The sequence below is a fragment of the Nematostella vectensis genome, chromosome 10, assembly GCF_932526225.1.
Source record: "Nematostella vectensis chromosome 10, jaNemVect1.1, whole genome shotgun sequence".
NCBI classification, from domain to species: Eukaryota; Metazoa; Cnidaria; class Anthozoa; order Actiniaria; family Edwardsiidae; genus Nematostella; species Nematostella vectensis.
The window spans coordinates 8,097,542-8,120,854 of NC_064043.1; the positions used below are offsets into that span (position 1 = coordinate 8,097,542).

Sequence of the window (23,313 nt, forward strand, 5' to 3'; positions counted from 1 at the left end):
GCAAAGTTCTAGGAACGCCTGTGCTAAACCTGTTTTCAGCGACATTTGACAATGTTACATTAAAAATAATTAGTTTTTACTCTTTTCATGTTTCTTTTGAGAAAATCGAGGTACTTCTGTGCTTCGGGCCCGTCTATTATTGATAAAGCTCTTTTGTTACAAAAATCAAGTGAGTTTTGTGGAGCTGTTTCCCAAGGTCAACACACGGCGTGTAGGAGCAGTTTTTCTCCTAGTCTGCGAGACTTGAGCGAAGCGGATAGGTTGTTTAGGAACATCGGCCCAAAAACAGCGCTTGCTGGGTCATTTATGAAAATATATGACGAAGAAAAACTAGAGCCACTTCCCGAGGTATTGCGTTCTTTTCATATTCATAGTTTCTGTCATGTTGTGGGGGGGGGGGGGGGGGGGGGGGGTTCCATGTCAACAGTTTACAATTACTGTTGATAATCTGTTCTTGTTTTTAACATATAATGCTTTGCAGATCGCTTTGGTGGGAAGAACAAGTGTTGGGAAATCTTCGTTAATAAATGCACTTCTTAACCAGAAGAAGCTTGCAAGAACATCGAAACGCCCAGTAAGAACTAGAACTATACTAGGAATATCTTTAAAAGGCTCGGAATATCTTTCAATGATCCGAGCTATGGTTAAGACACTAGTGTTTTGTGATTTCAACTTGAGAGTTTACAAGTTTTTTTTAATTGTGGACAATTTCATGAACATAGTTTAAGAGCATACACAATTCTGGAGATTGATTGTAAAAAAACAACATAATTTTTGGTAGAGAGAGATTAAGTGGATTATTCTTCTAAACAACACAAATGCATAACCTTGAGTCATTTCAGCTCTGGTCACCTGACTGCGCATTCAATTAATTAATATCATGTTATCTCCACAGGGACACACCAGACATATCAACTTGTTCAATGTTGGCTCCAGATTCCACATCGTCGACTTGCCTGGATATGGCTATGTTGAGAGGGTTGGCCCGGGTAGCCATCATTTTGTTCAGGTCGTCGAGAGATACTTAAAGCAACGCACAGGAAAACAGTACGGCAAAGTCCTTTGTTAAACAGGAACCTCTCCATCTCACTGACCTGAATTATGGACAATTTATTATTTAAAAAGGGAAGGGTTTGGGTTAAAATTTACTCAAATAAGTAATTTTTTTTCAATGCTTCCGACTAAAAATTCAGCTTTAGGTCACCTTTTTGTATATTCAAGGCCTCCCCATTTGCCAATGAAAAACTTTACCACCCCCCCCCCCCCTAATCCCCTACATAAAGCCCCCCTCCCTTTTTAATGACCAGATGATAGAGATGATGATGATACACACACACATCTCTTACCAGGTGCTTATAGCTCCCTTGGCCGCCAAAAGTGGGTCATTTCTTATTGTAGGATCAGTAAATACTATCTTTTTTCTTTGTGACAGTATCTTGCTTTTAGTACTCTTTTCCTATTCTTGAAGACGTCTGTTTATACAGAGATGCCAGTGTAATCTTTTTTCTGCTAGTCAGAGAATTTCAAAACTGGGTTTGTTACAGGTTGAAGAGTGTATGCTTGCTTATTGATGGTGAAGTTGGCATCAAGATCAATGATTTGGTTGCTATAGAGATGCTAGAGGAATTTAACACCCCCTTTCAAGTAAGTTTGATTGTGATAATCATAGTGTATGCTCAAGGGTGAAAACACTTTTTAACTTGGGGGGCTCCATTTAATCCCCAATGTTTGGTAGAGGAAGACAGGGGAATACAAATGGGTACTGCACCCATCCCCAGTTCACATACATGTGCTTGCAAAGAACATAACCTTGCTAAGCCCATGGCTTTTGCTTGAAAAAATCATCCTGACTCCATCCTTGCAACGACCCTGTTCGAAACATGGGGTCTACTCTGGTGTAAGAACCATTCCAGAGGACACCTTTGAGTCCAGCTCTATATTCATCAAGATTCGTTCTACCAAACAAAAGAAGCTTTGTGACGCAACTTGTGCACAATCCACAATCCTGTTACACTAGAGTACAGTCCAGACTAGGGCTTTCTATGTAGTGGAGCCAAAAAGAATGTGTAAAGCCTTGAAAATTTTCTGACCATTCTGCGTGGATTCTCAGATTGTTTTGACAAAGATGGATAAAGTAAGTAAAGACTCATGGATGCTAGTGGCCTCAAACATTCAACAGAGGGTGGACAAGCTATCAAATATCTGCTACCCTCATGTTTTCCCAATAAGGTATGCTCTAATATCGTGCTTTTAGATCATATGCAAGAGAATTTGAAAATACAATTGATATTTGTTTTGTTTTCAGCGTAAAAGATAAAACTGGACTTTCGGAACTTAGATATTTTCTTGGTTTGAACGTTGGTATTTTCTACTAATGAAGACAGTTGAAGAATTTTGATGTTCAGGGCAAACAGGTTCAAGAGCCCATGGAAATGCAGTATAAGAATTTGAAAGGCTGCATAGTCTCTTAAATTATGTTTTGGGATCCAGTGGTTGGCCGTAAGAAACTGGGCTGGGGAACCACAGAAAACCGAATCACAGAAACTTGATAGCACACGAAGAACTAGGCTGGTTAGGAAGCGTTGTATCCGTGACGCTGTCACGCAAGTGAGTTATGCGCATGCATAGTTAATAAAGTTGCCTGACCTCATGGTCAGTCATTGTTTAACCAATATGGCATCTTGTTCACTTACTTGAAGTCGTCAGGTCTAAACTATAACAGTGGTGTTAGAGCATTAGCCATTACCACACAGCAATCCAAAGTCTTGAATATCTTGCTACTAGTTACTTTCCAATTTAAACGGATTTTGGTCATTCGCATCGGGTTCCAAATTTGTTGGTTATACTTTATGTATCTTTTGCTGGCATATAGAACATATGCTGTTTTTTATATGCATGTGACCAGAATCGCTAAAAGTTTGCATCAACAAACAACCCACAAAAAATATTGGTAAGACAATAAAGACTTCGGATAGGACATTTGGTTCCTAGTTAAAACAAAACGAAAGACAAACATCATTTATATATTGAAAGTTATTTTATTAATCTTTTAAAACGGTCTGCATTTGTACAAATATATAGCTATGCAATGCATATATCTCACATGTACATACACGATGAAGTCGCTATCAATTATAAAAGCTTTGTATGTAATACGAAAGTTGGGAAGTCGTGATCAACAATAAAAACTGAATAGTGTGGTGGATTTAGTCAACTGCGCTCTCCTTCTCAGCTACCCAAACCCAGCCACTTAAGTTGAAGTGACTTACTTATTACCGTGGTGATAATTTTAAAAAAAATCTGACAATAAGCTGCACACATTATTTATGTGGCAATGAACATGTTAACTATTTGCTTCCTTGGCTATGTTAAAAAAAGAAGTACAACTAAATATATATACCTACAAAGGCCGAGTTTACAGTCTGGATGAAGTCTAAATAAATAACCATCGTCACACCAATATCATAAAACGCTAGGCTATATTTATGCTATGTCATACAATATGCACAAAAGTTTAAGTTAATACTATGACTTTGCTTGCAAATGCAGCAATGTTTATAGATCTCTAGAATGTATCTCTGTATAAAAATAGTCTTTTCTATTTTATCACTCCATATATCGAGCAGCAAGTACGAAATGTGTGTAAGAGTTAATGGTACATCTGATGAATACAGTAAAAAAAGTCGAAGTGAGGAACGTACTGAACTGAAAGTCTCAATGCATGTGTGATGATACTTAGAGGTTCCTACATACTCTACCCAGCATGTATTGCAGTCATTTTTATCTGTAAAAAGAGCCAAATACTCCAAACTTAGAAACGTTTTTGCATGATTTTCTACTGTTAAGCGTTAAACGTTTAAGAATATATATGGCTCTGGAGTTGGACCTATTTAAGAATACTTGGTAATTAGGATATACCTAGAGTATCTTCCCCCACGGCACTAAATACGCGAGTCATCCATGTATTCTTCGCGCAGTTTCTTTGGCCTGTCAATCATACATATTCCTCCTCATTCTCAGGCTCCTCCCCCTCTTCGTCAGGCAGCTCGGCGATGTCTTTATACACTCCTCGGAGGTTATGGTATCTCAGACCCCAGTTGAGCACATCGTCCCAGTTAAACGCATCACTCGTACCGTTCACAGGTCGCTGTGTGAACCTATTAGCTATCACTAGCTCATCCTCACTAAGGTTAAGCGTGTTGTGAGACCCGTGCTGTGGTGTCCCCACATGGGGTGGGTTAGTAAGCTTATTGAATACCATGCTCCCGTGGGGGGTCCCGTGCTGCTCCACCTCCTCAGCTTTACTCGTGGGTTTCTCATCGAAATCGAACTCGCTACAGGTAAATGTATCATCGGAGCTTTCACTCGAGCTGTCCGCACGCTCCATCAGGCTAGATAACTTGTCGTCCATGGTCGGGGCGTCCTCGCTAGACGTCGATACTGCGTCAAGGAAGCTCCCAGAAGGCGGATTTCTACTTTGTTGGCGAATGCGTTCGATCTCCGCGGGTGAGAGTCCTGGCATTTCCCTCCGCAACATACTGTCCTTAAAGTTACTGGGCTCATACTGATAACTTGCCTCGCTTTGACCTATACTAGCAACCTCGATGTCGTAATAATCGAGTCGCTCCGAGTTATTATCAATGTCAGACCTAGGCCACGTGTCGGAGAAGTCTTGTGGCTCCTCGCTACTTGTGGTATCCATAGAATTTGTTCTCCATTTGCGATGGGGGTGCAAGTGAGAAGGACCTCGGTTGCGCGGATCGGAGCGATGCGGGCCGAACTGTCGTCTATCCAGCACCTGTCGCGCGAGGGAGCCGGGTGCATTTCGTGGTGTGCGTGTGCGTGGCCTGCGTGGAGCAGGAGCTCGATAATTTTGCTCAATTGGAGTACTCTGTTTAATCACTTGGTGAAGCTGCTCACTGCTCCCGTGGTTAATTTGGTCTCTACTCCCGTGGTTAATGTGGTCTCTACTCCCGTGGTTAATGTGGTCTCTACTCCCGCGATTTATCCGGTCCCTACTTCCATGATTCGAGTGTTGATTTAACCGATCCCTACTCCCGTGGTTAATATGCTCTCTACTGGCATGGTTTATCCGGTCCCTACTGCTGTGTTTAGACGCGAAGTCGTTTCTAATTATGAACTCCCCGACGTCGGATTCAGAAAAGCCGTGATCTATCCTCTCGTCCGACTTGGTCAACTTGATCTGGTAATCCTCTGGAGCGCCGACATTATGTATCACAATGTTCTTACTCTCGTCCGTCGAGGAGTGAAGATGCATGGATTTCTGGGAAGGATTTCTGATCACTACTCCGCTATCGTCGCTACTGTGCGATGGAGAAGTCCGCTGGGACGCATCTTGTAAGTCAGTGGGCGGGCAGATGTCTTCACAGTGGTTTGCGTCATAGTCTGATTGCTTTTTTAGGCGTCTCTGGCGCCGCACAGCTACCACTCCAACCAAGAGTGCTATTATTACCACCGCAAGAAACACTCCCGCAGCGATAATCCCCACATTGGTGGAGTTATCAGCACTCGCTCTTCTACCAGCAGTGACGCACACCCTCCCCCCTGCGCCGTCCCCTAAGCAATCGTACCCCTCCCCGCACGGGTTGAGTTGACAGGCAAGGGGGATCGAGCAGAGCGCGCCCGTGTAGTTCCCGACGCACACGCAGAGGAAAGTCTCGTCCTTCTGCGGTTTGCAGGTTGCGTTGTTCTTGCATGGGTCTGGTTGACAGGGAGCGGCGCTCACGCACGTGTAGCTATCCCAGTCTTCATAACATGCCGTCTTCTCCTTGTTGTTCGCGCATGGGCTGGACTGACACTGGCCGCTGGTCACACAGCCCTCGGTTACGGCTCCGCCCCGCGCCTCCGCGGACAAAAATCTATTGGGGCCGTTCATTGGGGTATTCACGCCGTTAATCTTCAGATCCTCCATGCATCCTTTGAACTTCTCTAGCGTGACACCAGACGGGACTTGCGTTGCTCCTCCTAGGGACCACTGGCGGATGTTAGCGCCGAGAAAATTGTGTGGCGTGACGGCGAATTCGCGTTGCGTGAATTCCGTTCCTGTGGCTAGCCTGATAGTCCTGGCGTCACGCTCTAATGTCACGTTCTGCCAGTTGCCGTTAGTGACGTCTAAGGTGGTGACGGTTAAGGTCTGCGAGGCTTCGCCCGCGCGGAACGAGTAAGTGACCTTTCCAGAGGCGATCTGAAAGTGATAACAACAAAGAATCAAGCTGAGAAACTTACCGCGATAGTCTTTTCAATAAAAGCCCTTAAAGTGTAGTAAGAAGTTAGTGCCTAAAATGCAACGAGTCATTCTTTTATCGGTATTTAAAAAATCCGTCCAATTGCACCTTGAAAGCCTTGTCAATGCTAGTACCATCAAGCGCCAAGATACCAAGGTGCAATGGAACCAGTCACTGTCATTGACATTTTAGTGCAATTAAAAGCCATACAACTGTCGTACCTGTACGATGGTGTAATCCGCAGAGCTGTCCTGAGCGAGAAGAAGCAGACCATTTTGACGAGTACGAAAACGAATAGAGAATTCCTCGCGGTCCGAGGACACTGCTCGTCTCTCCCGACCCACGGAGACCTGGCGCCGACTCGCGTGACGTAATCTCACGTAATCTGTTAGTACCGAGTCTACCGCGCGTCTTTTTCTGGCCGAAACGGGCTGGCGCTTGTTCAACTTTTCGCTGCGGCGGTAGCTCTCTTTGAACGTCAACACGAGGTAGCTGGTGGAGCTGAACCGGAAGGCTTCCATCGCTGTAATAAAATATGTTTTGATAAATATAAGTATTGGGGGACACCTATCGCGAAGGGGATTAATTAATTCGTTAATTCGAAACCTCAAGGAGTTAGGGAAGGTAGTTGGAGTAGAAATAACTGAAAATTAGTCACTAGAGAAGTTCTAGTCGAGTCATTTGACGTATAACGACAAAATCATTTTGAGGCCATTTGGTGTGCACCGTCATTCTCAATCATATGATTACAAATTAATGTTGAATTTTCAACAAAACTACATTCTGTACATTTTGCAGAAAAGAGGAATACAAATCTTGAAATGCATTCAAATTTTTCTTGGGTTGGTGCAAATTTTCATTAAGAAGGAAAACATAAAACTTCGGTCAACGAGCCACGTTCAACTCAACAACCTACCTTTAAGGGATAGACGGGATAGAAGTCTGGAGATTCCTATATTATAGTTCCCGGCCCCAGGGAACCTATAACTACATTTGCAAACTAAATGAAAATGATAATACAGCCCTTATAAGGACATACCTTTCTCACAATTGCGGCCGCTAAAACCATCCGGGCATTCGCAATAATAGTCTAACCACGTGTCCACGCAAGTGCCGCCATTATCGCATGGGCTCCATGTGCACCAGGACTTCCTTGGACAGCGATTCATCACGCCTTCCTTCTCCCGAGCTTCATGCATCTGAAGGCGCGCGCCGTCAACGTAAAGATCCCGGATGCAGCCCACGAAGTCATGCGTGCGCACGTGTTTACGGGAGTCGGACAGGTAGGCGTCGAAGTCTTTGATGCCACCGACGAGAAGAGGCGACTGATTCAGCTCTAGTTGACTGTAACAACATAGGGTCAAGATATTGATATTGATATTGATGGAGAAAATGGGAATTCAAGAGTGGGATTGGTGGAATTACAAAATAGGAAAGTGTTGTAGTAAGCAAATTTTGTAATTAGTCGGATAAACTGTCACAGAAGTTTTTATTATACGTGTAGGCTTGGACGGGGGGGGGGGGGGGGGGGCGCTCAAAGTAATGAGAGTATGTGGCCTAGTTGGTGTTGCTTTTTATAGAAGTTAATTGTTAGAGAGGTTAGGTACATGGATAGTATCTTTCTGTTTCTCGGCCCTGAATTTGACTTGTTGTAAGCTTACTAGAAGCTTGTGTTCCTCATTTCTCGGGATTGACATTTTTATTAACATAATAGGGTTTTAAATGTGAAGCGCTTAGAACATGGTTAGTATAAGCGCTATATCTATTTATTATTTTTATTACTGGGTGCTAGTAGAAACATCGAGAGTGAGAGGGTGAGAACTGAGTTGAGGAAAGTGAGGGAAATATAGAGAGTTCTATAGGAAAGTTGTTAGAGGTAGTGTCGTTTTAAAAATCGTTTGGCACAGTGTAAAATGTTGTTACACTTCAACCACTTACGTGAATCCGCCGTCAACCTCTCCTGTCTTCTTATTTGAGCCATCCACAAGGAGTTCGCCTTTCTGTAAGGGGAGATTATAGAATAAGTAAAACTGCAAAACTTACAAAAACTTCTGCGTCAACGAAGCCACATTTCTCTTGCGCACCAGAATAAAATTTTGCTCAAATTTCACATGCTATGTCACACAGTAATTACTGCAACAACAACAAAAGATCAATATGCTAGTATGTCGTGTATTTTGCAAAAGCGGCAATGAAACAGCAATATGCTTAATTTCTTGAAAAACCACCTGACCCTCACTTATCCACATATATTGCATAACAATTGTAAAGCATTCCCTTTCTTATTACCGCGCGTTTGTTATGTGAAAAATACTGGAACTAATTACGTTACCTTCTTGTCTCTGATGACGGTCACGTGATGCCACTTCCCGTCAGTCACCGCACGATCGCTTTTGATCACCTCCGGGATCCCTGTGTAGCCGAGATTGTACGAGAACCACAGGTAGCGCTCTACGATTTCAAGCGCGATGAAATCCGCGGCCGCCGCCGGGGTTCCATCAGTGTTATAAAACAGCAAGCCATTTGGAGACGAGGTGGAGAATTCCATAGTGATGTTATTGTAGGTCTTCTGATTAACGCCTTGGAGTGTAGGGAAGAGCATGTAGGACGCGGGCTCAAAGCCAAAACTCGAGATTTCACAACGTTCCCCCCGACCGCCGAAATCACAGACACACTCGAACGAGGTCGGTAGATCTTTGCAGGTAGAGTTATACATACAAGGCGAAGATTGACAGTAGTTGATATCAACGTCACAGTTCTGACCAGTATATCCAGGTTTGCAAGTGCAAGTGTACCCCCCAGGCGTGTTGTCACACGCGCTTGCGTGTTTGCAAGGGTTTGTTAAACACTCATCGATGTCGGATTCACACAGGCGGCCCGTGTATCCGGGGATGCATGAGCATTTGAAGGAGCCGTTGTTATCAGTGCAAGTCCCTTCATTTCTGCAAGGATTGGGGTTACAATCGTTCACGCTCTCTTCGCATTGGGAACCGGTGAATCCAGGCTTACAGCTAAGAGAATTAAAATGTAAATTAGAGAATAAGCCACAAGCTACATCTGTAGATAAAGGAAGGAGGTACAAAATACAGGTAAAAAAAACTTTTATGCTTTCCTGAATGGTGTGGTACCACTAGCTACTGACTGAGATCGGACATATAACCAGGAAAGATATATCAGACAGAATTGACACTTATTGCAGCTACCCAAGGCTGGTGGAAAACATGCTTTCTCTTTGGATTACAAAACTATAAATACATCTACATTGAACCGAACCGATTGAACCGAACGTTTGGCAAGCAGTCGCTGAATATACTACACACACACGTGTCTAACCCTCAATAGCCAATTACATGCTTACCTGCACGTGATTTTCCAAGTGTATCCCGCCGTCACCATAACAACAGGTGTAGAGCTGACCACGTGACCGCGCCTAGAAGCTTGTATCGCACTACTGCACTCCCCTCCGTTCAGACACTGGTTGCTTGTGGTACAGGGATTGTAGTCTACAGTGGCGATGTCTAAAGCACTACTGGAAACTAGTTTGTCCTTTAAATGGCCAGACACTCGATCCCGTATCATCAGCGTCCCTCCTTGGCGCACAGACGCCAGCACGTCTACTAATCCATCTCCTGAGGAGTCTACACTCATGATCTGTGAGGAGTAACCAGAAGGTAGAGTCGCGTTGACAGCACTAGTGAACTTGTGGTAGGAGTTGGCCAGGAAGTCCCTGGTATTGGTGTTTCGTAACCGCACCACCACGCCCTGCTGCAACGTCGTCTCCGTGTATCCCAAAAAGCGTAGCGTGATTAGGTATGTAACAGCACCCAAGCCATCTGAACCGTTCACGGATAGATCAAACCGGGCGTCCTGGGAATAGGCCAGCGAGCTCAACTCGCAGTTGCCGCGGGGGAAGCTGAAGATGTTATTCTGCGGGGGGTTTAGTAGTGCACATGTCATAGGGTCATCAATATCCGGGTCATCAGGCCGCACGTCAGCAACCACGCCTCCAAGAAACTTGCCCTCGAAGGTATGAACGTAGACGTCACGTGACGTAGCCTTGGGGCGATTGTCGTTCTGGTCCTCGACGTGTATCATGCAGAAGTTGACTGCTGACAGCCCGCGGGCGTCAGTCACTTTTATGGAGATGTTATAAGCGTCTTGTTTTTCCCGATCCAGCGACTTAACCGTCGACACTACTCCTGATGACACATTCAACCGAAAGCTACCATAATCGGAACCGGAAATACTGTATTTGAATGGACCTCTGTTCGGATCCAGATCGGGGTCCTCGGCATTAAGAGTCATAACTTGGGTGCCCTGTGGTTTATTTTCCGTCACACGACCAATGCATGGTAACGGAGTCAGGTGGGGTGGGTTGTCATTGATATCGTCCAGCGTAACAACGAGCGTTGCGTTACCAGTCATAGGAGGCGTGCCGTTGTCGGTAGCTGTCACGGTCAGTCGATACTCGGCGATTGCTTCTCGGTCGAGCTCGGCGGCTGTTCGCACGAATCCCGTCACGGCATCCATGACGAATGCGTTGCCGGTGTTACCCGCACTGATCCCATACCTAATACTTCTGATATCGCTATCATCATCAACGGCTGTCACGTTTGTCACGACATGCCCAATGCGTGACCCTTCCGTCACGTGCGCCGAGTAAACACTCTTCAGGAATCGCGGCGGGTCGTTTGCATCCGTGACGGTCACGACAATGGTTGCGTGAGCTACACTGGATGGCGTGACAGAGTTCTGAAAGAGGTTTTTGGCGATGACTCGAAGGGTGACAATTCCCGCCCGCTCATTATCAAGGTCGCCGGACACGCTCAGGGTCCCGGTGTTGGAATCAAGGTCGAACCCCTGTTGATTATCGGACCCCAGTAGGTGGTAGAGGACCACTCCATCCGGACCTTTATCCTTATCCGTGGCTGACACCCGCAAAACAGAGTGCCCAATAGGTGCATTCTCCGCGACAGTCGCAGTAAACACAGATTGCACGAAAACAGGTAAAAACTCGTTCACACCGGTTATGAGTATGTGGACACTAGCCGGCGGGTCGGCTGTTCTCTGTGGCGAGAGCCCCTCGTCTTTTGCGGCTATCATAAGGAAACTGCTCATTGTCACTTCGAAATCGAATTCCACTGTTGCACGTATCTCTCCTGTCCTTTCATCAATGACAAACTTATCCTTACCAGACCCCCCTAGGATGCTATACCGGACGGATTGTTGGCCACGTTCGTCCCGGTCGGTGGCCCGCACGCTGCACACCACGACTGACCGCGGTGTGGTGTTCTCGGCTAGCTCACACCGGTACTCAATTGGTGAGAAGACAGGGTTGTTGTCGTTCACGTCCCGCAAGGTGATCCGCACTGTCGCGTAGCTCGTCTTGGGTTCCTTCCCTCCGTCTGTCGCCGACACGTTCAGCGAATAATTCTCTTGGTGTTCATAGTCTAGAGGCTTCGATACGTAGAGAGAACCATTCGTTAGCCCGATTCCAAAATACTCTTGTGAATTCCCAGCAATGATATCATAAGAGATCTCCCCATTGCGCCCGAAGTCCCTATCGGTAGCGGTGACAGTTAACAGTGCGCTCCCTACCGCGATGTCTTCATTTTCACTCGTCTGATAAACCGCTTTGCTGAACACAGGCGGGTGTAAATTTCGCTCAGTCACCTCCACGTACACGCCGGCAGTGTCCGACATTTTTGGCTGGCCCATGTCCGAAGCTCGGACACGGATGTAATAAGTCTTGTTGACATCATCTCTGAGGCTGCTGGCGATAAGCACCTCCCCTGTTTCGGGAGCCACCCTGAACCTCCCTGTCCCGTTTCCGCTTATCGCCTCATAACGAACTAGCGCATTTGGACCGTAATCAAACTTGTCCACTGCCTCCACCCGGCCAATGCTGACGCCACTTCCGGCGTCTTGGACGGCAAACAACAAGTACACGGACTTGACGAAGACAGGGGCGTGGTCATTAGTGTCCAGGACCTCGATCTGAATGGCCGCGTCGGCCTTGTAATGAGGAGGGTAGATATTGCGCGCGCGGACAGTCAGATTGTAAATGTTTGGGTTTGGCAATGCAGAGAAAGGTTTGAAGGCGATTGCTCGGTTCAGCGTAATCATCCCTGTTCTTGCGTCGACGGCCAAAAAGCTACCGTAGGGGGAGAGCAGGAATTCGTAGTTGAGCTCCACGTTAGTGCCCTCATCTGCGTCTACCGCCGTTACGTTCATGACTGTTACGCCGACAGCCGAGTCTTCCGGAAGTTGCGTAACATAGGGTAAAAGGAGGAACTTCGGGGGGTTGTCGTTGATGTCAGTGACCGTGACCTTAACGGTCGCTTGCGTGACATGAAGACTGTCGTTGACAAATACTTCCAGCGAGTACAATGATTTGGTCTCCCTGTCCAGATTTTTCACAAGTGTGATGTTGCCACTGAGTGCCCCAATAGCGAACACGCCCCCGGGGTTTCCGTTCGGCAAGAAACCGTAGTGTAGCGGGGAATTTACCGGCTCGTCTTTGTCATCACCGTGCAACTGCAGGACCAGATCCCCGGCTTGAGCCTGCTCCGAGACAGAGGCAGTCAGCGGCTGCTGTAAGGTGGGCGGGGTGTCGTTGATGTCAGTAACTGTGACGTGTACTATCGCCTCGCTCGCCATGGATCTGTTCCCAGGGTTTTCAGCACGCACCTGTATAATCACAATGATGGGTTCACATGATTGTTGTTACGACTTACAGTTACATCACAAAAAATACAAAGCAAATCCTAACCAATGGAATAAAATTGGCATAAAAGTAAAATCTGTTTACAAATCGTTTCCAAGAAATACTTTGATGTTCTTTTACAGTTTAAGTAAATATTTTTCTTCACAGGTGACGCATTTTAGATTCTTAAAGAGGTTCTAACTTGAGCAGGTTCTTCATTTAAAGTTCTTATTCTCTCTGTGTTGGATGGATTAATAAAAAAAAAACACTCTGACGCGACACACTATGGGCGACATACCTTTAGCGTATATGATCCGACAAGCTCACGGTCCAGAACATCGGAAGTGGTGACCAGCCCGGTGGTGCGCGAGACCTGGAATGGGTCACTCCCTACCAGGTGGTACTCCACCCCGGCATTCACACCAGAGTCCTCATCAGACGCCAGCACTGTAAGAACTGACACTCCAGCAGACTTCCCCTCGGGCACATACGCAGTATACACTCTTTGGCTAAACACAGGCACGTTGTCGTTTTCATCTTGTAATGTGATCACCACCCGCGCGTATCCCACATGCGGCGGAACGCTGCCATCATAGGCCCCGATGATCAGGGTGTAGTTAGGGTACCTCTCATAATCCAGGGGAGTTTTCACCTTCACAACACCTTGCACTGCGTCTACGTCAAACGCGTCGCCATGGTTACCGCCAGCGATATCAAATGTGGTATGACCGGTGGCGTTAACAGTGAGTATTTCCATTCCCACTCGGGTGAGCTCAGAGATAGAAATCGACTGGTCGGGGTGGAGAAAACGCGGGAATACAGCGCTTGAGACGGTAATCTGTAGGGTAGCGCTATCGGTGCGTCCGGGGGCGTTACGGTTCGCGGCCTTGATCTTCAAGGAGTACTGCGCCGGACTGGACGGTACAGTCCTTGATACTGAGATCACTCCACTGCGCGCGTTCAAGCTGAACACAGAAGCATCGTTACCGCTTGTTATGGAGTAATCCGACTCTGCGTTCTCACCGGTGTCTTCGTCACGGGCAGAGAGGACGAAGACTATTGTACCAACAGGAGCCGACTGAGAAATAGTGGCCTGGAATTGGGACTGCTGAAATTCTGGATCATGGTCGTTTTTGTCCCCCACGATGATATCGAGGTCGAGTTTCCCTTGCAAGGGCGGCTTGCCAGCATCACTGGCCAGAACCTCAAGTTTGTGCTGGCCTGGTGTGAAGAAAACAAAACTTGTTAGAATTTCAATTTTTGCCAAAAGCACGCACTAAAAACATTTGTCATCGAACTCCCTGCGATACCACCAGTTTACTTCCGGTCAATTACGTAACAATTTCCGATAATTTTTAAGAGAAAACGCTAAAAATATCTAAAAGAAAGTTTGTCTCTTAAAAGTTTCATCGAGCACGTGACTGATAATTTAGAGCGAATGGGCTGTAAGATTCTAATAGATTCTGTTGCATTTTATTGGTTGGGGTCTCTCGGCCCGACGGAAGTAAACTGGTGCGATTTCCGCTTTAATAAGTGCGTTCTCTGATTCTCACCGCCGCTTTGCCTTACGCACCGGCAACAAACACCATAGGAAATGGTTGGTGCTGGGCATATGATGGTATTTGCCAGGCTTCAGCCAGAATACTATAAGAGCATCTGGAGCCGACGTGTATGCTGGATCTAATGCCGCGACGAAATCAAAGCAACATTTCAAAAACAAACTAAATCCACTTGAATTACTATGAAATCTATCCAGCCTTCAATATCAACGGCTCTATTCTGTTGCTAAAGCATAAAATAATCAATAATCAACACTAGTCGGCCTAAGAGTCTTCAAGCGTCATGAATGTTATTTCTGTTCTTAGCCCACATAATAAGGGTTGTCAGCCTTATAAAAGAGGGAGCAAAATTGGAAATTCCATTTTTTTTTTTCGTGCTTCAAAGATAGTTACCTGCTATTTCCCTGTCCAGCGGTCTGACTGTCGTGATCACGCCAGTCTTGCTATCGATGCTGAACCGGCTGAAGCTGTACTTCAACGAGTAGGTCACATCGGCATTAGAGCCAACATCACCATCAACGGCAGACACTTTGATCACAGTGGTACCTGATCCTGTGTCCTCTTGAACCTTCACAGTCAGCGTGGCCGGGGTGAAAACAGGGGCGTGGTCATTTTGATCCAGGACGTTCACAATGACATCAGCCTCTGAGGAAAGTGCCGGACTACCACCATCAGTCGCTTGAACGCGTAGGGTATATTTAGATTTGGTTTCCCGGTCCAATTTAGCGGTAATCCCTATTGTACCCGTGTTTTCGTTGATGACAAAGAGTCCACCTTCTCTCCCTTGAGTGATACGGTACGTGACTGAGCCATCGCTGCCGATATCCCGGTCTTCAGCTACCACTGTCACGATGTTCGACTCAACTACACCCTCACTCACTTCTGCAGCATACTCTGACATTGTGAACACAGGTTGGTTGTCGTTGACGTCACGTAACACCACCGTGACGTTTGTCACGCTATCTTTCCTCGGGACTCCCAGATCATAAGCGAGGACTTCTAAGGTGAACCTAGGAGTCGTCTCACGGTCTAGGTTTCTTGCTGTGCGGAGTCTACCGGTGATGGAGTTGATGGTGAAGGAATTGTTACTATTTCCCGTCACAAAAGCATAGCGAATCTCTGCATTAACGCCCGAGTCGCCATCCACGGCCTGTAGTGTGATAATTTCAGTTCCCGGTGAAGCATTCTCGTCAATAAATACGGTTCCAATATGAGATAAAAACACTGGTCTGTGGTCGTTATAATCATCTACAATAACTGTGATTTCCATACTAGCCGATAGTGGTGGTGTTCCCAAGTCAGTGGCAGTTACTCGTATGCTGTAGTTTGCCTTTTTCTCTCGGTCCATTGATCCGGACACTCTCAAGACGCCATCTTTGGACCCGAGACTGAACGGTGCGCCAATATCGAGACCCAAACTATAGACCACATCTCCGTTCGATCCCTCGTCAGCATCAACCGCTATCACAGTCAATACCACATCACCGACCCTTGAGTTTTCGGACACATGTGCGACAGAGGCGGAGGTGAATTCCGGAGGTTGGTCGTTGACATCTGTCACGTTGATAACAACACGTGTAACGCCCTCAAGACCACCAGAAGTGGCTTGATCGACAGCACGTACTTCAAGATTGTATGTACTTTTCTTCTCCCTATCCAACACCTCAGCATTCACAATGGTTCCATTACCAAGAATCGTAAAAGCGTCTCCATCATTCCCTGATATCAGACTGTACTTCACGATGCCGTTCGAGCCCGAGTCCTTATCGATAGCCTTGACTGTGACAATGGGCGTGAGTTTATCAGCAGACTCCGAGATCTCTCCATGGTACACAGCGGCTTCGAATTGAGGAGCATTGTCGTTAACGTCCAGAACGTTGATGTAAACATCGACCGATGCGTCGTTGGTGTTCAGCCGGCCATTATCCGTAGCGGTGACATTTAGTAGGTAATGTTCCACCCCTTCTCGGTCAAGCCTCTGTCCAACGGTGATCTCACCTGTGACTGGATTCATCGAGAAAGTTGCTTTTTCTGGGCTCACAATACTGTAAGTCAGTCGGGCGTTCTCTCCAATGTCCGCATCAGAAGCTGAAACGGTCCCAATACTGGCCCCAACAGCTGCATCCTCCGCGATATCAAAAACATAGTGTAATGCGGGAAACTTGGGCGAGTTGTCATTGGTATCTGCAACAGTTACCAGGACAACGCATGTGGATGACTTTGAAGGGTTTCCATGGTCACTGGCGGTGACATTGATGCTGTAGTCGTCTTTAGTCTCCCTGTCGAAGGTCCCAGTGGTATAGATCCTACCAGAAGATGCATCGATTGCAAACTTGTTCCCATGACTACCGCCAGAGGTTGCATAACTGACCTTGGCATTATCACCCGCATCGGGATCTGTGCCAGTCACCGTAATCACTGTCGTGCCATCATCAACATTCTCTGCAATGCTCACAGTGAATTCATCACTTGTGAATACAGGGGCGTTGTCGTTAACATCTTGCACTGTTATGGTGACTGTTGCGGATGAGGTGCGTGCACTAGGGCCCTGTTTGTCTACGGCATACACAACAAGGTTGAATGAAGCCCCCATGCCCTCACGGTCGATACCCCTGGTAGTCTTCACTACGCCCGTACTTTTAACAACCTCAAAGCCTCCCTTGCTTGAGTCACTTGTAAGGTAGTACTCAATGTTACCATTTAAGCTGCTTTGTGGGTATGCAGCTAGCACTGTGACAACACTTGTCCCCGCAACTTTGTTTTCAGTGACGCTTCCCTGGTAGTCAGCGCTGCTAAATGTTGGTCCACCTCCAATAGGACCCTCCTTGAACACAGAGACGACCGTCTGAGTCTGTCGAGATGGTTGTCCTCCGTCGCTGGCTTGGATGGTGAGTTGGTAGATAGTGGGGTTGTCTGGAATTTGATGAATCATTTGGAGCTGACCAGTGGACGGATGTAGATTGAAGTAGCCATTGTTTCCACTTATGATTGAATAGGTGACCTTCCCGTTTGAATTTCTATCAGGGTCCTCAGCAGTTATGGTCATCACATTTAAACTACTCCCGGCAGCTGCGGCAGGAGGAGAAACAAAACCTGGTGAGTTATCATTTTCATCTGTCACTTGCACTGTAATCGACTTCCTTGTCGACAGCTTTGGCGACCCCTGGTCTGTTGCCATGACAACCAACTGGAAGGAGTCCCTTCCAGCAGGCATTGTTTCCAGATCTATAGCAGCAATGGTGGTGATCTCGCAGGTCGCAGAGTTGACACTGAAGGTCTTGGATGGAGTCTGGCTGTACATACTGAAAGCGATGTGAGCATTGGTACCAGTGTCCCTATCGCTTGCGGTGCACCGCCCCACAGGGAACCCAGTATTCACATTCTCTTGTACTGTCAATGTCACTGGCTGAGTTGGAAATAATGGTGCATTATCATTCACATCAAGAACATTAACGGTCACATTAACAGTTGAAGAGAGTGGGATAAGTCCATGATCCTGAGCTGTAATGGTTAACTCATACAGCTGAGTGGTTTCAAAGTCCAGTGATTTTGCCACAATCAGCCTTCCTGTAGCACTTTCCACATCAAACATTGCAGCAAGATTACCATCACTTATAGAATATTTGATGAGTCCATTCTGTCCAATGTCCTTATCAGAAGCATTGAGATTAATAACCAGTGATCCAATCAGAGCATCTTCAGTGATATTCACAGTGTAATTCGATTCAGGGAACACTGGTATCTGATCATTAGAATCGCCTACTGTGATCTCAATCTTTGCAGTTGAATACAAGTTGGCATTACTTGCATCAGTTGCCTTCACTACTAGGTTATAACTGCTGGTAGTTTCCCTATCAAGAGTCTTGCTGAGATGGAGTTCCCCAGTTGAGCTATTGATAAAAAACTTGTCCATGCCAGTGCCAGACACAAGTGAATAAAAGAACTTTGCATTGTCTCCTTTATCTGCATCCATAGCCTTTATCCTGAACACTGGCGAGCCAGGTAAAGAGAGCTCACTGACCGTAATAGCATACACAGCACGGCCGAAGACAGGTGCATTATCGTTAAGATCAGTAACAGTAACAATAACTATTGCCTTGTCACGCTTGATTGTAGTGTCATTATACATGGCCTCAGCTTGCATGATGTACACATTACTACCTGTATTCTTTATCAGCTCCTCCCGATCAAGTCTTACACGTGTAGTGATCTGGCCACTCCGAACATCAACAGCAAAGTGACTCTCACTACTAATTAAAGAATACACAATGTCCTTGGTTCTAGAATGGTCAAGTGCATGAGCAACCAATGTTCCAACCAAAGTTCCAGGGCTGCTATTTTCTGCGACAGCAAATCTGAAGGTGTTATTTACAAATAAGGATCGGTGATCATTTGAGTCCTGGATGTAAATAGTGACAGGAACACTAGCACTGAAGGATGGCACACCTCCGTCTGTTGCCCTGACGATAAGATCATAGGACCCCTTGAGTGCTTGGAGTAAGGATTTTCTGATGTAAAGCTTACCACCAGGAAATATTCCAAAGAGCCCTTCCTCATTACCCTGAGGAATACTGTAAAATAGTTGTCCATTTTTCCCTGAATCTTGATCAACTGCAACAACATAGAAGAACTGGTAGCTTAGCGGTTGTGATGCCAAAACATGTGTGACATAGGAACTGAGGGTAAATTTGGGTGGGTGGTTAATTGACAGGGTAATGTGAATTGTCATAGTACTGTGTTGAGGTGGTGAGCCAGAATCTGATGCAAGTACTTGCACTGTATATTGTGTCTCATCACCATCTGTCAACTTCCTTGCCAGTTTTATGACTCCAGATGTCGAATTGATCCAGAGTAATCCCTCAGCATTAGAGGTGAGCTGATATCGAACCAAGCCATTTTTACCAGCATCCAAATCAACTGCAGCAGCATTATAAACAACTTGACCAACTAACCAGGTACCATCAATGTCAACAATCACACTAGAGGTAGAAAACTGTGGGGCGTTGTCATTACGGTCAAGCACTTCAATGTTCACAGTAGCTTGAGCAGACAGAGGTTTGACAGTACCAACTCTTGCAATGACAGCCAACAAGTACTGAGCTTTCTCCTCTCTGTCCATATCCCCATTAATCTTGATAATACCCCCAGTGGAGTCTACCAAAAACAAATTTGTTGGATCTCCAGAGACAATAGCATAGCTAATACTTCCATTCTTATCCTTTGTTGTTGCATAGACCCTCCCAACAAGAGTTCCTTTGGGGACATTCTCGTAAACAGTGAAGTTGTACATCTCGTATAGAAATACTGGAAGGTTGTCAGCTTTGTTGAGAACTGTCACATTAACAACTGCAGTCTTGGCTGCATACTTATTACCACCATCCTTTGCTGAGATTATGAGAGAAAAGAACTCCTCAACTTCATGATCAAGAGATGCAAGAGTGCTGATGACTCCAGTAGACGAGTCAATTGAGAAGTTCCCATTGTTATTACCTCCTATTATATCATAAGAGATAACAGCATTGGTGCCTTCATCGGCATCTGTAGCAGTCACCTGCAGTAATTTCCCTGGGGGTTCGTTCTCCATGATGCTTGCAAAATACTCAACAGGGTAAAACACTGGTGCATTGTCATTTATGTCTGAGATTGTCAATTCCACTTTCACACTTGACATCAATTGTGGGTCACCATGATCTTTTGCTAACACTGTGAATGAGTATAAGCTCTTGGTTTCACGGTCAAGTTGACTTTTTGTCCTCAATACTCCAGTTTGTGTATTCAATTCAAACAGGCCATTCACCTGTGCATCACTAGATGATATTTCGTATGTTATCCTACCATTATCACCACTGTCCACATCAGTAGCTGAAACCTGTAGAACAGTTGCTCCTATGCTTGCACCCTCTGATATTGTACCTTTATAGAAACTCTTCATGAAGCGTGGTTTATTGTCATTGCCATCTATGATTGTCACAGTAACTGTAGTTGATCCAGTTTTAGGGGCTGAACCATGGTCCTGTGCAGTTATTGTAATAGTGACAGATGACACTTGCTCCCGGTCCAATGGCTTTGCCGTTGTAACAAGTCCTGATTGGAAATCAACCTGGAACCACCCTAGATCATTGCCACCTGTTATAGAGTAGGTAACAGTGCCATTATCGCCCTCATCAGGGTCAGTAGCATTTAACTGCAAGACATAGCTCCCATTCTGTGCAAGTTCACTAATATTAGCAGTGTAGGCATTACTTGTGAATGCAGGAGAGTTGTCATTCACATCTGTAACATCTATCAGTACAAAACCAAGTGTACTTCGTGAAGGAACACCCTTGTCTGTCACATTCAGAGTTAAATTATAAAATGGGACAAGTTCACGGTCAAGAGGTTTCTGTAATTGTATGAAGTAAAACCCAAGAAACTCAACTTTGAAGCATCCTTCGTCATCTCCATTGGTAATTTTAAGTTCTGTTTGACTGTTAGTGTTTGAATCTTTGTCCGTGACAAGAATATATGCAATATTTGTATTGATTAGGGAGTTTTCGGATCTTATTGCCTTATCCCCATTGTGAGGTGGCAAATATGTAATTTTTAGTTGTGGTGAATTATCGTTCGTATCTAGGACGTTTATAGTTACAGTAGCAAGATCATTTTTCGATGGAACACCCCCGTCGGAAGCGATAACATTGAATGTGTACGAATTTTTTACTTCGAAATCCAAGTTCTGTTTAGTTCTTATTACGCCAGTAGAAGAGTCCAAATCAAAAATTGAATTGGACTGGATTGCATCCCAATCAATCGCATATTTAATATCACCATTAGAACCCGAATCTCTATCGGCGGCAGAAACCCTCAATATACTAACTCCCGGTTTAGTATTTTCGGCGATTGAACCCAAATACGAGTTTTGTGTAAAAACTGGTGCGTGGTCGTTTTCGTCAAGAATTGTTATGTTTATCAAACAATAACCCATCAACGCAGGAGTCCCCCGGTCAGTTGCAGTGATATTCAGTTGGTAAAAATCTGTAGTTTCTCTATCCAGGGGTTTCTTAGTGATAACACAAAGAGTGGAGCCTGTTGGACATGCTTTTGTACCGAGCGAAAAAGTCGCAGTGTTGTCTCCAGAAGCAATCGCATAATCAACTGTCCCATTGTTTCCGGCGTCTGGGTCGGTTGCTGTATTGATGGGGTTTGTAGTATTTACATCCATGGATTCGCGAATTCTAAGTGTATAATAAAGCGTTGGAAACCGCGGCTCATTGTCATTGATATCATCAACTTGGACTTGAACACTTATAGGTTGACTTGATGGATTTAGCGTTCGAAGTTGAAGCGATATTTGTGTTGTTGTCTCGCGGTCAATGCGAGCCGTTGTGGAAATAACTCCGGTATTAGAGTTAAATCCAAATTGTTTTGGACTCCCCTCGAAGGCCGATGCTCCATCAACTTTCCCAACATAAGTTCCTGGAGGTTGTTCCTCTTGTACGTGGAATGTGTACGATGATCCCGCAGAAACACTTGCAGCAAACATCCATAGTGATATCCAAGACACAAGCGATGCTTTACACCAAAGCGATCGAATTCGCACTAGCGGTATGCCCGTTCGAATTTGGCTAACCATAACTTCCACAACCGTAGTTATAATTCGGTATATGTCCGGTCATAATAACGTTCTGTGACTTCTTAAAGTAGAGCTTTGGCAAACCATTCCTTGGCGTAGAAAGTCAAGAAGACAGATGATGCCTCAAGGCCGGTGGTGCGTTGCCGTGTGTGTTTAAGAACCGTTGATGAGCTTGTTAAATTTCTCCTACATTCTGCATCGATTCTACCGATCAATCCCTCCAAGTCAGCGTTGATCTTCCTTTAGATCTCCAGCAGTCTTAAGAGAGGACTTCTCCTGCGATAAGACAGATGATTAAGCCTTTAAAATTTGTTCTGCGAAGTTTGACTTTACAACGATTTATATCCAAGCTGATAAATAGCATTCGAGTGAGACCTGAAACACTGCAGCTCCTGGAGCTGTCAATCAACGCGATATATATCCCCCAGGGGAGGAGTCTATCCAGTCACGTGATAGATTCACAATATAAAAATTCCATGTAATCACATCTCAAACAGAAAATCGTTGAATTCAATTATATTAGACCGGGGTTCTTTGTCAGGGTTTCGGTGTTAGATCACTTAATTACACATCGGTATATTCATAAAATGAATTTCGCTTCGCGCAATTTCCTTGGAGATAATAATATTTCATCGATTTCCTGCGTGAGGCCGCGATGCCTGTGCTATTTCGGGAAAGTATCTTTCGACAAGGAATCTATAAACAAAGAATGTATAACTGAGACCAAACAAGTCTATTGTAAGACCTTTCAAGCGTGGAGGATAACAGGCTGGTTGTATAAACAGAGAGACAAGTTAAACCCAGAGTAACTTTTTATGACAAGCTTTGCGTTTAGACGTGATTGACTAGTCGTCTCCCGCAGTTTGCATGGTGAGAAAAGGTCAGAGAAATCTTGAAACTATCTTTATCGATTCACCCGTAGGAGGGATGGCTTCAATCAGTAGAAACGCTTTACTAATAGCTATGTCTGATAACAGAAATAATCAGTTCCTTTCAGAAGTAAGTGCTTCGTTGTCGGTCTCACCGCTAAGATGCTCCGCGTGGCAATACGGAACAAATTATCGAGTGCAGGGCTTCGCGCACCAAAACAAAAGACAATCACACTTTCCGGCCGCTTTCTCAGTGGTCCTGGGATTTGATGGCGTTATAATTCGCGTTTAACATCTACACATTAATGTCCTCTTTAATTTC

The 23,313-nt window shown here is 45.3% G+C and overlaps 2 protein-coding genes across 2 annotated transcripts; one reads left to right on the forward strand and one right to left on the reverse strand.

Moving 5' to 3' along the window:
- Window positions 1-10: 10 nt before the first annotated feature.
- Window positions 11-3,203, forward strand: LOC5506833 (probable GTP-binding protein EngB). The gene is made up of 6 exons (XM_032375297.2): window positions 11-348; window positions 482-574; window positions 896-1,047; window positions 1,545-1,644; window positions 2,111-2,229; window positions 2,306-3,203. Exons 1-6 carry the CDS (start codon window positions 88-90, stop codon window positions 2,373-2,375), a joined length of 795 nt encoding a protein of 264 aa, XP_032231188.2. The 5' UTR covers window positions 11-87; the 3' UTR covers window positions 2,376-3,203.
- On the reverse strand, window positions 3,019-22,519 carry LOC5506831 (protocadherin Fat 4). Its single transcript, XM_001627462.3, has 8 exons — window positions 14,904-22,519; window positions 13,250-14,172; window positions 9,604-12,935; window positions 8,578-9,256; window positions 8,184-8,245; window positions 7,285-7,589; window positions 6,467-6,768; window positions 3,019-6,205 (listed from the first exon to the last, which is right to left on the reverse strand). Exons 1-8 carry the CDS (start codon window positions 22,120-22,122, stop codon window positions 3,995-3,997), a joined length of 15,033 nt encoding a protein of 5,010 aa, XP_001627512.3. The 5' UTR covers window positions 22,123-22,519; the 3' UTR covers window positions 3,019-3,994.
- Window positions 22,520-23,313: the final 794 nt, after the last annotated feature.

Excerpts from the sequence above, each read along its gene's own strand:
- LOC5506833 (XM_032375297.2), top strand. The coding sequence starts at position 88 with ATGTTTCTTTTGAGAAAATCGAGGTACTTCTGTGCTTCGGGCCCGTCT. Across the intron at positions 1,048-1,544 it reads AAGCAACGCACAGGAAAACA|GTTGAAGAGTGTATGCTTGC; the intron begins GTACGGCAAAGT and ends GGTTTGTTACAG. Across the intron at positions 2,230-2,305 it reads CCTCATGTTTTCCCAATAAG|CGTAAAAGATAAAACTGGAC; the intron begins GTATGCTCTAAT and ends TTTTGTTTTCAG.
- LOC5506831 (XM_001627462.3), bottom strand. The coding sequence starts at position 22,122 with ATGGTTAGCCAAATTCGAACGGGCATACCGCTAGTGCGAATTCGATCG. Across the intron at positions 9,257-9,603 it reads ACTTGGAAAATCACGTGCAG|CTGTAAGCCTGGATTCACCG; the intron begins GTAAGCATGTAA and ends TAATTCTCTTAG. Across the intron at positions 6,206-6,466 it reads CGGATTACACCATCGTACAG|ATCGCCTCTGGAAAGGTCAC; the intron begins GTACGACAGTTG and ends TATCACTTTCAG.